The sequence below is a fragment of the Tympanuchus pallidicinctus genome, unplaced genomic scaffold (genome assembly GCF_026119805.1).
Source record: "Tympanuchus pallidicinctus isolate F22 unplaced genomic scaffold, pur_lepc_1.0 scaffold51, whole genome shotgun sequence".
NCBI lineage: Eukaryota > Metazoa > Chordata > Aves > Galliformes > Phasianidae > Tympanuchus > Tympanuchus pallidicinctus.
Genome location: NW_026294771.1, coordinates 502,526 through 518,738, shown reverse-complemented (window position 1 = coordinate 518,738; position 16,213 = coordinate 502,526). Strand labels below are relative to the sequence as shown.

General features: G+C 47.8%; 2 protein-coding genes across 4 annotated transcripts; both read left to right on the top strand.

Moving 5' to 3' along the window:
• Nucleotides 1-163: 163 nt before the first annotated feature.
• ATP5MC1 (ATP synthase membrane subunit c locus 1) lies at nucleotides 164-2,490 on the top strand. Of its 3 annotated transcripts, none has more exons than XM_052705010.1 (5): nucleotides 164-239; nucleotides 570-627; nucleotides 1,129-1,206; nucleotides 1,476-1,651; nucleotides 2,252-2,490. In XM_052705010.1, exons 2-5 carry the CDS (start codon nucleotides 586-588, stop codon nucleotides 2,364-2,366), a joined length of 411 nt encoding a protein of 136 aa, XP_052560970.1. In that variant the 5' UTR covers nucleotides 164-239; nucleotides 570-585; the 3' UTR covers nucleotides 2,367-2,490. The 3 variants fall into 3 exon arrangements, with proteins under 3 accessions (XP_052560970.1, XP_052560969.1, XP_052560971.1); XM_052705009.1 differs by having other exon boundaries at nucleotides 194-309; XM_052705011.1 differs by lacking the exon at nucleotides 164-239 and adding an exon at nucleotides 324-449.
• A 1,742-nt stretch (nucleotides 2,491-4,232) lies between these two features.
• On the top strand, nucleotides 4,233-16,116 carry UBE2Z (ubiquitin conjugating enzyme E2 Z). The gene is made up of 7 exons (XM_052705012.1): nucleotides 4,233-4,666; nucleotides 6,568-6,640; nucleotides 8,615-8,802; nucleotides 10,632-10,743; nucleotides 11,332-11,444; nucleotides 11,970-12,060; nucleotides 13,619-16,116. Exons 1-7 carry the CDS (start codon nucleotides 4,329-4,331, stop codon nucleotides 13,787-13,789), a joined length of 1,086 nt encoding a protein of 361 aa, XP_052560972.1. The 5' UTR covers nucleotides 4,233-4,328; the 3' UTR covers nucleotides 13,790-16,116.
• The last annotated feature ends 97 nt before the right edge of the window (nucleotides 16,117-16,213 follow it).

Sequence of the window (16,213 nt, the reverse complement as noted above, 5' to 3'; positions counted from 1 at the left end):
ATGATCCTCTGGGAGACCTCCAGGCCGCCAGCCAATCGCAGAGCGCGTAGCGAAAATAACTAACCAATGGAGGCCCGCATCGTAACACAGTCCTCCCGCCCCATGCTGCTATCCCGGATGCTGGTGGGAGGAGCTTGCCTGACCTCGGCCAATGGGGAGCGAGGATGTTGTCCCAGAATGCCGCGCGCTGCGTGTAGCGGTAGCCAATCGGCGCGGAGGACGCTGGGGGACACGGCAAGGTGAGCGGGGTGGGGGCGCGCTCTCCCTTCACAGCCGCCGCCGTCGCAGCCCGGAGTGGACGCCGCGCAGGTGGGGTCCGTGTGCGGCCCCGGGGCTTCGAGCGGCACCGCGGCCTTGGTCCTGGCCGGTGGGGTGTGCCTGGCCGGGACCGTACCCTTTGATGGGACTGTGCTGTCCCTTTGCTCCGTCCGGGACTCGGTTGTGCTGAGGTGGTTTTGGGGTGTTTAGAATGAGGGAAGGGAGAAATGCGGATCTCTGGATCTGTGGGGTTGGGCCGCGAGGAGGATGTGGCAGCACTGGGATTCCTAATTCCTTCTTGTCGTTATTAGTAATAGGTAAAGCAAGATGCAGACGACTTCTTTGGCTCTCCTCAGCTCTCCGGCTCTGGTAAGAACTGTCTGCAGAGGGGTGTAATGGGGTATGGAGGCCAATGGGGCAGCGATCAGAACTCTGGGCGGTCCTGGCTGAGAGAGGGTCCCACAAAGCCATTTTATATGTGGGTAATAAAGGGGGGGGAACAAGGTGACCTCTGGTGACTGCAGAGTGATGCCCACTGTCCCTGCAAGCATTTGTTGGGCTGTGAGCCCAACAGCAGTGTGAGATAAGCAGTTATCACAGAGATGTCATCCTTTTGTCACAAAATACAAGCTAGGAATGAAACCTCTGGGGTTGTGATAATGGCTGAGCTGTGAAGTAACAGCTGTGATCCTGCAGCTTGTGACAGCATTCCTCGTGGGCTGAATCCAACTGTCTGGAGTAGGAATGCTCTAAATTTGTCTATGCTTTTTTCAGTCTTAAAACATTTCGAAAATTTTCTAACACTGTTCTTTTATGAGAATTAATGAGGGTGCATCTAACTGTAGGAATTAACGATCTGTTTTGCTTCAGTTCCGGTGCTGCTCCAGGGCTCTGGCCAGGCCCGTTTCAGTGTCTGTGTTCAGCAGGCCTGAGGCTCAGGCTGTACAGGTAAGACTCTTTTATGTGGTAAATTAAATTGGCTCCCGTATTTCTGTGCTTGATGTTTTGATGACTCCTCCAGAGGTGGAGGAGTAAGATTTTTACATCATCACAACGGCTAGTAAAGAGATATAGCTTCTAGCCCAGACCAGTGGTAGCTGAGCATTTTTTTTTTGCTCTGTCCTGAGTAGATTATAAACGGTGAAAATACATTTTATTAAGATGACTTCCATATTGATGATTCAATGCCATTAACCTGTTTTCTATGTATCCCACAGCCAGCTGGTGTGTCCTATCCACAGCTGACCCGCCGTGAGTTCCAAACTAGTGCAGTTTCCCGGGATATTGACACTGCTGCTAAGTTCATCGGTGCTGGTGCTGCCACAGTTGGGGTGGCTGGTTCAGGAGCAGGTATTGGGACAGTGTTTGGCAGCTTGATCATTGGCTATGCCAGGTAAGTAAGATGCCAGGCTGGCTTGAATTTATTCCTTTCTAGCACTAAACTTAGAGGAGAGGAGCTTTTTCTGGTGCTTATGTTCTACTCTATATGTGTAACGTGTAGAATCACATACTTTAACTGAAGCATTCCTCTCTGGAATGTAAAAGGAATGTTATATTTCATCATTTCATTTAAACAAATAAAATGCCTGAACTGTTTAAATCCACCCTATACTTACTATTGGGTGATGCAGAAGTTCTGTGGAGCTCTGCCTCCTCCTAGAAGGAATGAAGCACTAGTCATCAATGGCAACTGGTGCTTGGTACCACCAGGGCAGGTGAAATTAGCTTTGGGGGTTTCACATGGCTACTGAAAATCGTTAAACCCAGGGAAAAATCATGGCTTTTTCATTCCAGATGGTGGCTATCTGCCATAAATCTGGTTCATCCTCCAAAGCTTGATGACTGTATAGCATAATCCTGGCTTTCTGTGATGTGATTTGGGGTCTGGTTTATTTAGTTGTGTTTTGTTTTTCTCACTGTGGGTCCTTTTTTTTTTTTTTCTCTACCTTCACTTTGTTGTTTTTTGTTCCCCCCCTCCCCTGTATACATGCAGGAATCCATCTCTCAAGCAGCAGCTTTTCTCCTATGCCATCCTGGGCTTTGCCCTGTCTGAGGCCATGGGGCTCTTCTGTTTGATGGTGGCATTCCTTATCCTCTTTGCCATGTGACAACTTCTGGCGTGGCTGCAGTTTCCATCACTTTGTCCTCGGCGGTTTGAGTCTGCTTCCATCAGAGCGTTCCAGACTGACAATTAAAGAAAAGATTTCTCTAAATAAAGTGGTGGCTTTATTATTTTTTTTTTTCTTATGTGCTGGTCCATCATTGGGAAAGCCATTGGGGGATGTTGATGTATTAGTTGAAGAGGGTAATATTCTTGATCTAGGAACACCTACTGATAAAGCAGTGGGAATGTGAAATGGTGGCAGCAACAAGGAGAAATGAAGTCAGCCAAGTAAAAGAGGATGTCCTTGAACAGCTCAACCACTGTGTCGGATTTATTCAGTGATCCCAACAAGCATTGCTCTAATAAAGCAAATTCTTATATTTGAGCTGACAAAACATTATTATCTCCACATAATATTACTGAAGATTATGGTATTGAAAAGGTGATGGGTACAGGTGAGTGTACAGAGTGTATTAAAGGAGTTTGGATTATAAAATGGCATATGTCCTTGTGCAAGTACACAAGGATATACGTTACAGTACCATCTGAGATTTCTTTAACAAAGAAAGAAAAATGGTTTCAAGGTCACACTGTTCATAGGCCTCTTCAAAGCTTTGGTTTAAGCACAGGACCACAGACAGTGTTATTTCTTTCTCAACAGTTGCATGCCTCAGCTGTTTCAGAGTTTGGAGCACACTGAGCAAGAAGTTCTGAGGTCTAAGCTGAATCTTGGACCCAGTGTAAGACAGCTGTGCCTTTAAGGAAGGTAACCATGTGGGAAGCTAGTCTGGTTATCAGCTTTAGGTAATTGAATTAATGCAGTGTCTGTGTATACTAAAGCCTCTGAAGCGTGGTTGGGACACGCCTGGGGACACGAATATCAGTAACTTCTCTGTTCCTTTGTAACAGCTGCCTATGCAGTGTGAAAGGAGTTGGAGAAGGGTTTTGATTTCTGCCCAAAAACAACAAACAGACAAACTCATTCTTGACACTGCTTGGAGAAAAGGTCTCCAGGAAGAGCCCAGACAAAACCCACTAGCTGGCAAAGAGGAAAGGTTCTATATGTTCAGAGAGGTTGCCAGGTGGGGACAAATACGTAATTGCTCAAAGGAGAGGACCCTGTTCTGTATGCCTGGATTTCTACTTCAGCTGAAGTTCATCTGTTTTAAATGTGAACCATGCTGGACTGCAGTAGCAGAAACCCTTGCTGATAGAGAGGATGATGCACAACTTAACTTGTGCTTTTATGTTTCCTTCAGTGAGAAGGTAAAGTGCATCACAGACAGCTGTGAGCTGGAGAGAGGCAGATTTCTCTTGAGCACGGGGGAAGCTTATCTGTGCTCCCTGTGAAGTGTGGGGGTAAAACTATCAGTGAAGGTCCCTGGGAACCTTCAGTTAAGATGATGTAGTTGGCAGTGTGTCAGCTGCTCACCTCACAGCGCAGTGCTGTGTTACCTGACCTTTTCTGGCGCGTAATCTGATTGCGTTTCTTCTTTACGTCGGTCTTTTGTGCATGAAATGGATTAAACCAGATTATTTTGTGTATCTCTGGTATGGCAGCAGTGACCTTGGGAGTAAAATGGTTCAGTGATGGCTGCTCGGGGCCGTGCTCAGCATCTCCGTAGCAGCTGCTTCCCTGCTGAGCCTCGAAAAAACTCCCATTTCCAAGAGTCCGACTTCTCTGCCTCTGCAGTCCGCCGGCACAGCAGGGGGCGCCGTTGCGCAGCGACGCACAGCCTATTGGGAGGAGAGGGCGGTCTCCGTGGAAGGGCCCCTCTGGTATCGAAAGGAGACTCTATGGCAGCTGGGGGAGGGGGGAGTCAGCGCCGGTAGTGGGAGGGCAGCGCGTAGGAGGTGACGCTCTGGGCGGCGATCGGTGGAGGAGGCGCGAGGCGGTGGCCGCTCTGGCCGACCGACTCGTTGGTGCGGAGTCCCGGAAGCGGCGTTCTCTGAGGCCGGGCGCGGAATGGCGGAGAGTCCGGCCGCCGAGGAGTCGGCTCCGGCCGCGGTGTTGGCGGCGGCGGCGGCGGGCAGCGGTGGCGGCGGCACCTCGACCAGCTCTGGCGGCGGCGCGGGGAACCCCGGCGTTTTCATCCCCGCCGAACTGTGGGCGGCCGCTGGTTTCGGCTCTTCTCCGGCTGCTTCCAGCGTAGCCCCGGGAAGCGGCGGAGCTCCCATTGCCGCAGCGGCGGCGGCGGCCGCGGGGGCCGCGCTCCTCACGCATTCCGCCTTCTGGGACCCCACGGTCAGCGGTGACTGGGACAGCGAGCGGCCCAGCTCGGCCTGCCTGCTGCGAATCAAACGGTGAGCGGGCCGCCCTGCCCTCCCCTCCCCCGGGGCCTCCTCTTGTCCTTCCCCGGCACGGAGAGCTCCGACGGAGCCCCGCTGTCCCGCTCCGTGGTTGTGCGGGGCCGCCCGCTTTCCTACGCCGGTAACGGGGAACCGGGGCCACGCCAAGGGGTTCAGCCGGTTTTGGGGTTGGGGACGGGTCCTTGGGGTCATCGGGACGGATCCTGGCGGTCGCTGGGGAAGAGGAGTGTCAGGAGAAACACTGGAAGGGATCGGCCTCTGTATCAGGTAGCAGCCGTAGGATAACGGTGATGGCATTACGTTGTGCCAGAAGAGGTTCAGGTTGGGTATTAGGAGAAATCTCTTCTCCAAAAGAGCAATGAGGCATCGGCACGCAGGCTGCACGGGGAGGTGGTGGAGTTGCCGTCCTTGAAGGTGTTCAGGAACTGCAGAGATGTGGCACTTGGGGTCGTGGTTTGGGGGTGGGCTGGGCTTGGGTTTATGATCTGAGAGGTTTTTTCGGACCATAATGATTCTGTAATTCATTACCGTGCCCGGGGCTCTCTTAGGTGCAGCCCCAGGGCTCTGTACTCAGGTGTTTGGGTGAAGGCCACAGACCCTCTAGGATATCCTCCTCCTGTTGCTGTGGCCTTTGGCAGCCACGTTGTGTGGCACGCTGCCCTCATCCTGCCCTCAGGATTGCAGCGTGCTCAGTGGAGATGCTGTTAAATAGGAAGGGAATGAGCTCCTCTGCTCCCATCAGCAATCAAGTTGAGTTTTGCAAGATGTTATCCTAAACCTGCCGGTAGCAATCCTTTTTCCTGGTTGGTGCCCACCCATTTGGCTGCTCTGACTCTTTAAGAATCATCTGGTTAAACCTAGTATGTCAATAGCCTTTGATACCGTGAGCAATACGATCTTTTATTGTTAGAGATATTGGCACTGTTACAGCAAGTTCTTCCTCTTCCTTCAGAGCAGTATTGCTGCCTGCCAGGCTCTTGCTCATCCTTGTTCTGTTGCTTGTTCTAGAGCTTGTCTAATGTCTTCCAAAGATGGCACCAGATATTTTGGCAGTTTTCCATCCAAACACCAAAAGCAATAAACTTCATAATGCTGAGTAGGAAGGCAAAGCTCTCCTGTTGTTCTCAAACTCGTTCTTGCCCTGAAACCTCTCTGGATTCTGGTTGCTTCCTGAACAGGTCTAGTGGTAGCTTGTCCCAGAGTACAGTTCAGCTCTGATTGTGATGGGGAGCTTTTTGGCAATGAAAGGTGATGGGTGCTGTTTGGTGTATTTGTAAACTTGATATTTTTCAGTTCGTTTAGCCCAGGAAATAAAACCATTGTGATGAAGTTGTGTGCGTGTGTCTGTGCTTCCTAATAGCACTTGAACCAACTGTCTTATTAAAACCAAACTTGACAGAGCGGTTTTTGGACACAGTTCAGTCACTGTATGTTGGGGAAAAAAGTGACTTGGTCTGCAGAAGGGACTTTGTAAATAGCCCAAGTGTATGGAGAGAAAACAGAGAGGTAAAGTTTTCTGTTGGGTGACAACATTCACCAATGAGAGCTTTTTTGTGCTGACCTTAGGAGAAGCTTACTGTTAATTCCTAGGTGCTGGAGTTGATTCAGGGTAAAAAGCAAGACAGCAGGTAGCCAAGGTGCTGAGGTCTGATGCCTCACTGATTCATTGAATGCTGCCTGTGCTCTTCAACTATTGTTTATGATAAGTTAAGAGAACTCAGCCAGGAAACAGTCAGACCAAAGGAAAGCATCTACCACTTGGAGTTGCAAATTTCCATCTTAAAAATCTGTCCCTTTGCATCTCTACGCAGATTCGTCCTCTAGAACATTCCATGCCTCAATGGCTGATGAACACCAAGGGAGATTTTGACTAATTCCTGTTTCCTTTGTTGCAGGGATATTATGTCCATTTACAAGGAACCGCCCCCGGGAATGTTTGTTGTGCCTGATCCCCATGACATGACCAAGGTAAGAGACTCTTTGGAATGGGTTCAAGTTCCCACTCTTCTGTGTGTTGCTTTTGGTGGCTGCTCTGAGGATTCTCCCAAATGGTGTAATCCCTTCTCTCAAAACAAGAAGTCAGGGTGAGTCCTGTAAGAGCACAGTGCAGCTCTGGTTTTTCTTGGTGACAATCTGGGCTGCATTTAAATGGAAGGAGGCTGTCAAGGAAAAAATGGTTTTGTGGAGAGATACCATCACAGGAACCTGGGAGTTTCCACAGATAAAGACAGTCCTATGAACTAGTGGAGTGCCAACCCAGCTTGTTCTTTGCCCTGCAGATGCTTGAAAAGAATCACTGGATTAGTTCTATGGAAATCTGTTGGGCGTGGGGGGCTTTGTGAGGGGCTGGAAATGAGGAACACCTGTCAGTCATTGGAAATGCTGAATTATATGTAAGTCACCTATGGAAGGCAGAGGTGTTTAACTGTTGTGATCTGGCAGTGGGATTTATCCCTGGGCCCAGATGCTGTCTTGCTGTGGAGCTGCCTGCCTGGCTCTCACAGGTAACAGCATCCCTGTCCCAGAGAGGTGGTAGATACCCTGTCCCTGAAGACAACACCTGAGGTCAGGTTGGACCAGGCTGTGAGCACCTGATCGAGCTGTAGGTGTCCCTGTTCATTGCAGGAGAACTGGACCAGCTGGCCTTTACAGGTCCCTTCCAACTCAAACAATTCTACGAGTTCATGCAGATCTGACCTGTGTAGCTACTCCCATCACATCACCTCCAGCACATCTGTTCCCTAGGGCCAGGTGTGTCTCTTGCCTCTCCTGCCCCAGTTCTTCCCCTTCTGGCTGCCTGGCTCTAGGGATTTTCCAGGATAGGGAATTGCCAATTACGCCTGAGAGAGTGCAGTGATCTTGGAGGCTGGTGTTGCTCAAACAGTGATCGTGATCCAGTGCATTCCTTGGCTGATGCTACTTTTCTCCAGCCAGTGTCACCTCATCTGGCTGTGCTGGATTCTGAGAAAGCTCTGTGTGTGTGTGTGTGTGTGTGTGTGTGTGTGTGTGTGTGTGTGTATGGGGTTGCTTTGGTTTCTCCTCTGCTGCACACTTCTCTCACCCCCTTGACAGACTTGGCACTGCCTTGATTCCCTCAGTGTGAGCACCTGCCTGGCTTAGGGCTCTTGGATTTTTGGAGATAGTGCAAAAGGGAGTGTCTGTATGCAGACAGCTCAGACCTTGGGCATTTTGCTGGAGCTCTGACCTCCCTGGGTTTGAAGGCTGAAAAGTGCCAAAATGCCCTTCAGCAGAAATGCGGGTTTGTAGAACAGCAGCCTTGGGGTTTTTAACTAACATCCTAGGTGGGTAAGAGGATCATTAAAGGAGATTGCTTGGATCACTTCAGGAGGATGGAAAAGGAGGAAGCTTCCCTAATAGCCCAATGGGAGCAGATTTCCTGGTATGCAATCGAGATTTTTGAAGGTAATTAGTGAGGGGAGCATGGGGTCTTAATTTCAGATCCTGGCAGAGGTAATTAAATGATTGGTTTCAATAAAACCAAATCAGCATGAGACCATAAAATTGAGGAATGTTCTAGTTTTGGCAGAAAATCTGCCTTTTTTTCTTGCTAAAATTAGCCTTTTTTTTTCATATTTGAAATCTTTTTAAAGCAGAGCTCACCAGCTGAACTGTGATTCAGTCCTCTTTGGACTGTGTTGAGATGTATGGGAGGCAGCTGCCGTGGACTGTGGCCAAACCTCGCGTTGGAAACCTGCTCTGCACATTGAGTGTGGCAGAGGGGAGAGAAGGGTGCAGCAGTGGCTCTGGCTAAGGAGGGAAAGAGGGGGGGGTTGTGTATGGCCTGCACGTGGCGTGTGCTTGGGGAAGGTGCCGTGTCCATGCCTGGGTGGAGGTATTGCTTGCCTTCGGTTGGCTTTGTTGAGGATTTGATGGTGCTGCACAATGTTGAAGTGGTGCGCAAGATGGGCTTTTGTTTTCCAGATTCATGCATTGATCACAGGCCCATTTGACACGCCTTATGAAGGGGGTTTCTTCTTGTTCCTGTTTCGCTGTCCTCCAGATTATCCCATCCACCCGCCAAGGGTCAAACTGATGACAACGGGCAATAACACAGTGAGGTTTAACCCCAACTTCTACCGCAATGGGAAAGTCTGCCTGAGTATTCTAGGGTAAGAGGAGACTTTGGCTGTTTTGGTGGGAAATCAGGAGGTAGCCACTGGCTGCTCTGTGCCTCGCACATCTTTCTCAATGCTCTGTGCCCTGATCTTGCCCCAGACATGCTTGGATGCACCTCTATGCTTCTGTAAAGTTATGCACTGGATCAGAGTCGTAAAGCAGCACAAATTCCTCTTCTGAGCTCAGAGTCTAACTTGTCTCTAAAAGCATCTGAGAGCGGAGCAGGGGAAGCATGAAGTTCAGTGCATACTGTCACTTTTCTGCTTCCCCTTGCAAAGCCCTGGCTTGAGCGCTGCCTTTCTTCTGCTCTTGCTCTTTGCAAGCTGATCCTTAATGCTTTCTGAATGCAGGTTTTCGTGGTTTTAATTTCCTCCCTCTGTGTGGGTTTAAAAATAAATAAGATTAAAAGCCTCTAAGAACTTCCTTGAAAGCCATTTGAGTGCTCTGGGCTTCCACCTACATGTAGTATGTGAGGCTGGGTAGGTCTAATGATTTACAATCCCTGCTCCCATGCTGCCTGTTCCAACAGGCTCCACTGCTGCAAATGCTTGTTACTCACATACTTGGTTTTTAAACTGAGTCCTGGCTGATTCAGTGGCTTTTAGGCTCTACCAGAGGGACTCTGGCTGTAGTGTGATATTCCCCACCCCAGCTGTGATGGTTTTTCAGTTGCAAGTAAGAAAAGGCTTTTGCTGAGGCTCTGGACTGGTGCAGGTAGAGGCAGCCAAGTGGGGAAAGGGCAGCGATGTCTTGAATTGCTGGAGGGGTTTCATCAAACAACAGGAATCTGAGCACAGCTGTGGTTATTGTCTTTGGGATGGTTTCAGCAGCACCGTGTCCCTTATGCTAAAGTTGATTCAAGTCACTGATACTCATCTGCTGGTCCAGGGCTGGGTGAGAGATGCAGTGTGCTGGGAAACATTTTCCTCAGTGAGGGAGCCTTTCTGATCCAGTGAGCTGGATGCCAATGCCTGGGAAGCACTGAGGTGTGCAGGGCTTGTCTGAAGCTCAGGGGGCTGAATGCCCAGCAGCTTCCACGCAAGCTGCCTCGTTGCTCATGTACTGTAGCCTTGGCATGGAAGCTAAATTATTGAAGAGTGAACAAAGAGCCTCAGCCTTACCAGCAATGGGAAGCTGTGAATGAATTTAGGAAGAGCATATGTGGGTCAGTACATCCTTGTTCAGCTCCCAGGGAAGCAGCTCTTTATCTGGAGCTGGGATATTAATGGCAAGTAGCAGTTCTGACCTGTTGTTCTGTGCGGAGGTTTTTGCTACACCACGCATATTAAAGGAGCACCTTGTTCCTACAGCAAGGCATCCATGAGTGCTTTTGGTGGCAGACCTTGTGCTGTCTGCATTACAAACTGCCCAAGTAATGGTCTTGTTTGAGTCTGCAAAGTTAGATTTAACTTCTTAAACAGCTGCAGTTCTTGACTTATTGTAGTGTTGGCAGCATGTGTTGCTTCAGGGTGCTGTACAAGATTACAGCCATAGCTCTGAAGTGCACTGAGAGGTATTTGAAGATGGTACTTTTCCTCAGCTCACATGTGATTCCCTCTGTGTGTTAGCTGTGAAGCTCCCCAGCCTCTTGCATGGCTCAGATTAATGCTCTCATTTGACTGAGAGAATAAACTGCCTTCGACTTGGAAACTTTCTCAGTGTGCAGTGCTTTGTCTTTCTGTAGCAGCTGTTACTTCTCCTGTCATTTCTGTAAGGTGAAGATGTGTTTTCTGAGCTTTCTTATCTTTGATATTTAGAGAGATGGTTGTTGCTGGGCTGATCCTGCCTTGTTAATTGATCCTTTTCTGTTTTGATGCTTCAGCACTTGGACCGGGCCTGCGTGGAGCCCAGCACAGAGCATCTCCTCAGTCCTCATCTCCATCCAGTCTCTGATGACTGAGAACCCGTATCACAATGAACCTGGCTTTGAGCAGGTGAGAGTTGGAGATGGTTCATCTTTGGTTCTGCAGCAATTTCTCCCTTCACTCCACACCTTGACCTGGTAACGAAACACATTCTGGAAATGGGGACAAAGCAAGGCTGTGTCACTTGGCTTTTTTTCAGTTTGCTCTGCCTCTGGTCAGAGCTTGAGGGGGGGGGAATTACAAAGCTCTGAACTGGAGGCTGCTTAGCTCTCATAGTGAAAAGTAACAGAAGAAGAAAAGGCGTTTTTCTGCTACATGGCTCCTGATGCAGCTTCCTTGAGACACACTGTGGTACAGAAACCAAACTGCTCAGGTTTTCATGGTTCTGGCATCCCAGAGAGAGGCAGCTTTCTGTGCCAGCTATCAGCTGACTTGCCTCCCCAGCTGTGCGAGTCCAAGACTCTGTAGATGTAGAAAATGGTGCCAGCTATTTTTTTTTTTCCTTTTTTTTTTTCTCCTGTATAAATTAGCTCAGCATACACAAAACAGACAGAGCTGTAGTGGGTTCATGCACCAGTGAAATTCATCAGTCTCAAGAGAGAGAGACGAAGAGCCGTTCCAGTAACATGGACTCACTGGCCCAAATTCTATTTCCAGGAGAGGCACCCTGGGGACAGCAAGAACTATAATGAGTGTATTCGGCATGAGACCATCCGAGTAGCAGTGTGTGACATGTTGGAAGGAAAGTGTCCCTGCCCTGAGCCACTACGGTATGGAAAGGAGGCAGGGAGGGAGCATAAGAAAACGGGTGTGGGGAAACAGGTTGAGATTCTCTGGTTGCCTTTCCTGAGATCCTGAGAGGTGCTCCAGAGAAGAGGAATCTTTAAATCGTCCTGCTCTAGTGCAAAGTGGTTTTGTTTCTTCTGAAATGGATGACTGCATCTCTGTCGTGCCCAGGAGCTGTGCAATGATCAAAGCTGTGTTACTGTGCACAATGGCTTCATCTTCTGATTTGTGTTTGGGAAGAAATGTGCCTTCTCTTAGAGGGGAAAAAAAAAGAACATTTCAGACAGAGAGAAAAGCACAGCTGTTGTAGAAACACGTGCAGGGTCTGTTCAGCTGCAGCAATGCTGCAGTTTGTTTTGTTCTTTGTCCTGCCTCGCTGTACCCAGTTGTCTGGCTTGAGCTGTGCTGATTACATGACTGTGGTTCAGTGGGATGCTGTGACCCTGGATGATGCCACCATTGTAATACTGTCATTCTGTGTTGACTCTTTGCTCTCTGATTATGTTCAGGGGTGTAATGGAGAAATCCTTCATGGAATACTACGACTTCTATGAAGGGGTGTGCAAAGAGAGACTTTATCTCCAAGGTCAGACGATGCAGGTGGGTAGCAGATGATTTTCTTGTCAATTCAGAACTTGGATTCCAAATACACTCATAGTGACAAACAGTTGCACTGTGTGATGTGCAACATGGGGTGGATCTGCACCTTTTCTATCAGCTGTGCTTCAACCACAGTTTCTATCCGCTGTGGTTAACTCAACTCTGAGTTAACCATGGAACTCCTGTGAATAAAACACTAACTTTCCTGAGTTTGGAGTATGCACACAGTGTTTTCATGGCTGTTGGATTCCACTCAGTGCTGGACCTGAGCCACACTCAGAGCAAGCAGATACTTATAGCACTGTTTAAAGAAGTGCAGTTTGCTTTCATGTGGATTTGGCGTTAAGCAGGGGAGGCCCATAGAGTCTATGCAATACTGATGGCAGCTGAGCTCTGTTGCATCATTTTCTTGAGGTGCTGGTAAGATTTCTTTTTCATGGATTTCTTTGCTGGTACAGATAGGAACTTTTCTCTGACACTGTCAGAGTTGTTCTGTAAGATGCAGTTGAAAGTGGCTGACTGAGGCAAAAGTATCTGGAGGAGGAAGGATTAGGGGAACAGCGACAATATGGCAAATACATCCAGACAGGTTGAACAAAGGAGCTCATTTCTGTAGGAAAATAGACCTTACAGAATAGACTGCCAAGCTATTTGCATCTGAACACGTCTTCCTCCCTCATCAGGCACCTCTTGTCTGACTCATTGAGAAATCTCACTGTTAAGAAAAGATGGAGGTGTTTGATTTAATGATCCAGTGTCTCTGATCTGAGCCCTTCTTTCCTGTCAGTGCCATCACTGACTGTGTAATTCATAACATGAAAGCACTCCTGAAGCAGGAAGGTTCGTGTTTGAAGCAAGAAATTCCTGAAAACGAGAAATGAAAATGAGAGCACTGTGCTGAAGGCTGTATTTGGTGAGATCAGAGGATTGTCAGGTGTGATCAACTCTTGTTTCTTCTTCAAGGAGCCAGAGCTAGGTTACTTCTGAAGAACACGATGGCTTGGGACTGCTGTGCTCAGAGCAGAGCTGGTGGCTACCACAGTCTGTTTTCTGCTCACGTAAATAGCAGTGCAGGGAGTCTGAACACAATTTGCTACTGTTATCTCCACTGCTCTGTATTTGAAATGAAGTCACTCTAGACAGATATAATATTGGTTCAGTGCTTGGCAGATGTGCTGTCTTGTTAACTCTGGAGCCACATGGGACAGGTGAAACTTCACCACTCCTTCATATAGCCCTGATAATTGCCTTTAACATGGAATAGGGATAAAAGCAGTAAGTGTTTAAGCAGCTCAGCATCTTGATTTAAAATGTAGTTTCACAAAGGACAAGCTGTGCCTGATGACTCTGGTGGCCTTCTACAACAAAATGACTGCTGGTGGGTAAGGGAAGAGCAATTGGTATCAGTTTAGAGTTTTGTGAGGCCACTGACACGGTCCCATTGATCACAAGGTGGAATTCAACTCTTTGCTGGCCAGTTACTGTACAGCTTTCTTTAGACCATTATCCTTCTGCCAAGAGGTGTATATGAATGCGTTCATCTCTGGTTTCCTTCCAGGATCCTTTTGGAGAAAAACGAGGCCACTTTGACTATCAGTCCCTATTAATCCGTTTGCAAGGAATTCGGCAGAAGGTGCAAGAGAAACATCAGCAGGAGAATACAGAAATAGACTCTGAGAGCAGCTCCTCTGAGACAGAGACAGACACTCAGGGCTGCTCCAAAGCTTAGAGCTGCGTTACCAACGGAGAGGCCAAGCCGTGGGGATGTTCTGTCTTCACACTAGAGTACCCCTGACAGACTCAACAACCAAACCAATGCCAGAGTGGAGAAAACTGTGGGATATCTTCTGTCTCCTTTTACTGCTCTGGTGGATAACGCTGAACGAGAAGACTTCATGCTAGACAAAGCCAAGCTTGTGACAGGCTACTCTTACAAGGTACTTACTCTACTAGAAATCCGGAGCATGTGGCATCAGGTTATTTTTTGAAAAACATCTACACTGGTTATTATTATTATTATTATTATTATTATTTTTGTCTCCATTTGATTAAAGAATGAGATGTAGACTGCGACTCCTCTTTACAGCTTTTCTGTTCCTACAGTGAGGCCTTCCCTGGGGCCATGCTGAACATGGAGCTGTAGCTGTGGGAGCGCTTTGATGAGTCTGGGGTATGACATGGCCCAGGCACCGTGTGCCTGGATGAAACCTTTTTGTGCAGACTGGGAGAGATGGAGCCTGTTTGCTCTGTAGAGCCCATCTACCCGATGTCTTTCTTCTAGACACTGTTCTAGACAGACCAAAGATAAAGAGCAGTGGTGGAATCTGGGCTCCTTTCTGAAAGCTTTACACAAGCCGTGGGTGGCTTCATCCACTGAGATTTCAGGCACAAAAGGGGAGGATGAAAAGGCAAGAATCTGTACATTGAGTGCAGGTCTGTTCATTGTGGTGTTTTGGGGAAGGGGAAGGCGAGAAAATCATTGGTTCAGAGATAGGGGAGCACTAAAAAAAAAAACCCTAAGTCTTGTTTGTGTAACTCTTTAAGGTTTTGGTTTGAATTTAGTATTCTAGAAGTGTTTTATTCTGGCTGCTCTGAACAGAGAGCTGGTTTGTTTCCTTCACTGAAGTACTTTTTGCTTTCCATCTCTCCAGTCAGTGTAATATTTCATTTTCCTCCTGCCACCTCCCTCCCCACAGCAACCATCATTGCTCAGACTGAAATGCTACGATAAGGGGCAATTTAGCTCAGGAAGCCACTGTTTCTAGGTGGAGCTTTCCAGAGGTGTACACTTAGTTACTGACTGAAATTCCTTTGCCAAACTTGGCCAAGCTCAACGAGTGTTGTAAAGTTAACACTTCAGTACTTTGAATGTTTTAAATGGCAGCTTTTTACCGTGAGCAAAAGCAAGGCTGGAGGAGAGGTGTGTGCTGGCTGCAAGTGCAATTATGTCAAATATGTATTCAGTGCAACTTGGGTGGAGGTGAATAAAAGCTTCTCCATGGTGAAAGACCCCGGGGATGATTGATGGAAGCAGTAAAATGTTTTGTTGGTAAATAGCTTCATCCACTTTTTTCATGAGGACGCTGATAGAAAGCTGAGCACAAAGTTGCACGTTGTCCCATTCCCTCTCCCCCAGCACGGCTCTGCTGCATACTGGTAGTGGGAGAACATTCAGTGCAGTCATTCTTGTTCTAAAAGCAAAAGAAGCACGGGAGGAAAAGCCAAAAGACCCCTGCCATGCACTGCACAGAAAGGCATTGTCCTATACGTCACTGAATTATTTTCAGTCTCTGATTTATATTGGCTCTTGCAGAACTTAGAAGCCTGCACACTGCTCTCTAAGCAGCTCTGGAAGGTGGAAACGTTTGTGAACTGTAAATGTGCCATTTAACAAGTAGGGGAACCTTTCCTCCCTTCTAGCAAGCAACCTCCCCTGGGTCTGTCACTGGTATGAATTAGACTTTAACCTTACCTTCCCTCAAGGGAAAGCTAAACTTACATAGGACTCACTCAACACATACACCAAAAGAGAGTAAATAAAGCTGTGTTCACCTTCAGATAAGGTCTCAGGGAGGCAGCAGGGTCTCCTGAGAAATCATGAGCAGTATGCTACTTTTCTGCCTCTGTAATCCTGTTGTAAATGTCACGTTGTTTGTCACCATTCAGTAGCATTGTGGATAGAGCTGTGACTCTGCTGCCTTCTCAAGGCAGAGCTGGTTCTGAAATCTGTTTGCGATGCATGTGGCATTACCATCCACCCATACAATGAAACAAGAAAATGCCTTATTGTGGACACTATTCACATAACTAGCATGTGGCTGTAAAAGAGAAGTATTAGTTTTCTAGCTCTAATGTTGTCTGTCCTACCATTTCTGAATGTTTCCATTTCAAAGTGACAATCCTCAAATGACTGCTTTAGGCAGAGATGTTTTAGCAACAGATTTTTAGACCTAACTGAGTCAAAAATATATGCACAAGAGTCACTCTAAGATTCCTTGTTTATATACTATTGTACATAAGATTTTTTTTTGTGCAATAAAGTTTGTTTTGGCAGAATCTAGACTGTGGTACTCCTTGGTGGAACGACGACTCATTCACAGGACAGAGGACTGCAGCACCGTTTCTGAGTGGCTTTAGAAGCATCACTGCAGGC

Coding starts and splice junctions, on each gene's coding strand:
- ATP5MC1 (XM_052705010.1), top strand. CDS start 586: ATGCAGACGACTTCTTTGGCTCTCCTCAGCTCTCCGGCTCTG. Junction 1,207..1,475: donor CTGAGGCTCAGGCTGTACAG/GTAAGACTCTTT, acceptor TGTATCCCACAG/CCAGCTGGTGTGTCCTATCC. Junction 1,652..2,251: donor TTGATCATTGGCTATGCCAG/GTAAGTAAGATG, acceptor GTATACATGCAG/GAATCCATCTCTCAAGCAGC.
- UBE2Z (XM_052705012.1), top strand. CDS start 4,329: ATGGCGGAGAGTCCGGCCGCCGAGGAGTCGGCTCCGGCCGCGGTGTTG. Junction 6,641..8,614: donor ATCCCCATGACATGACCAAG/GTAAGAGACTCT, acceptor TTTGTTTTCCAG/ATTCATGCATTGATCACAGG. Junction 10,744..11,331: donor ATGAACCTGGCTTTGAGCAG/GTGAGAGTTGGA, acceptor TTCTATTTCCAG/GAGAGGCACCCTGGGGACAG.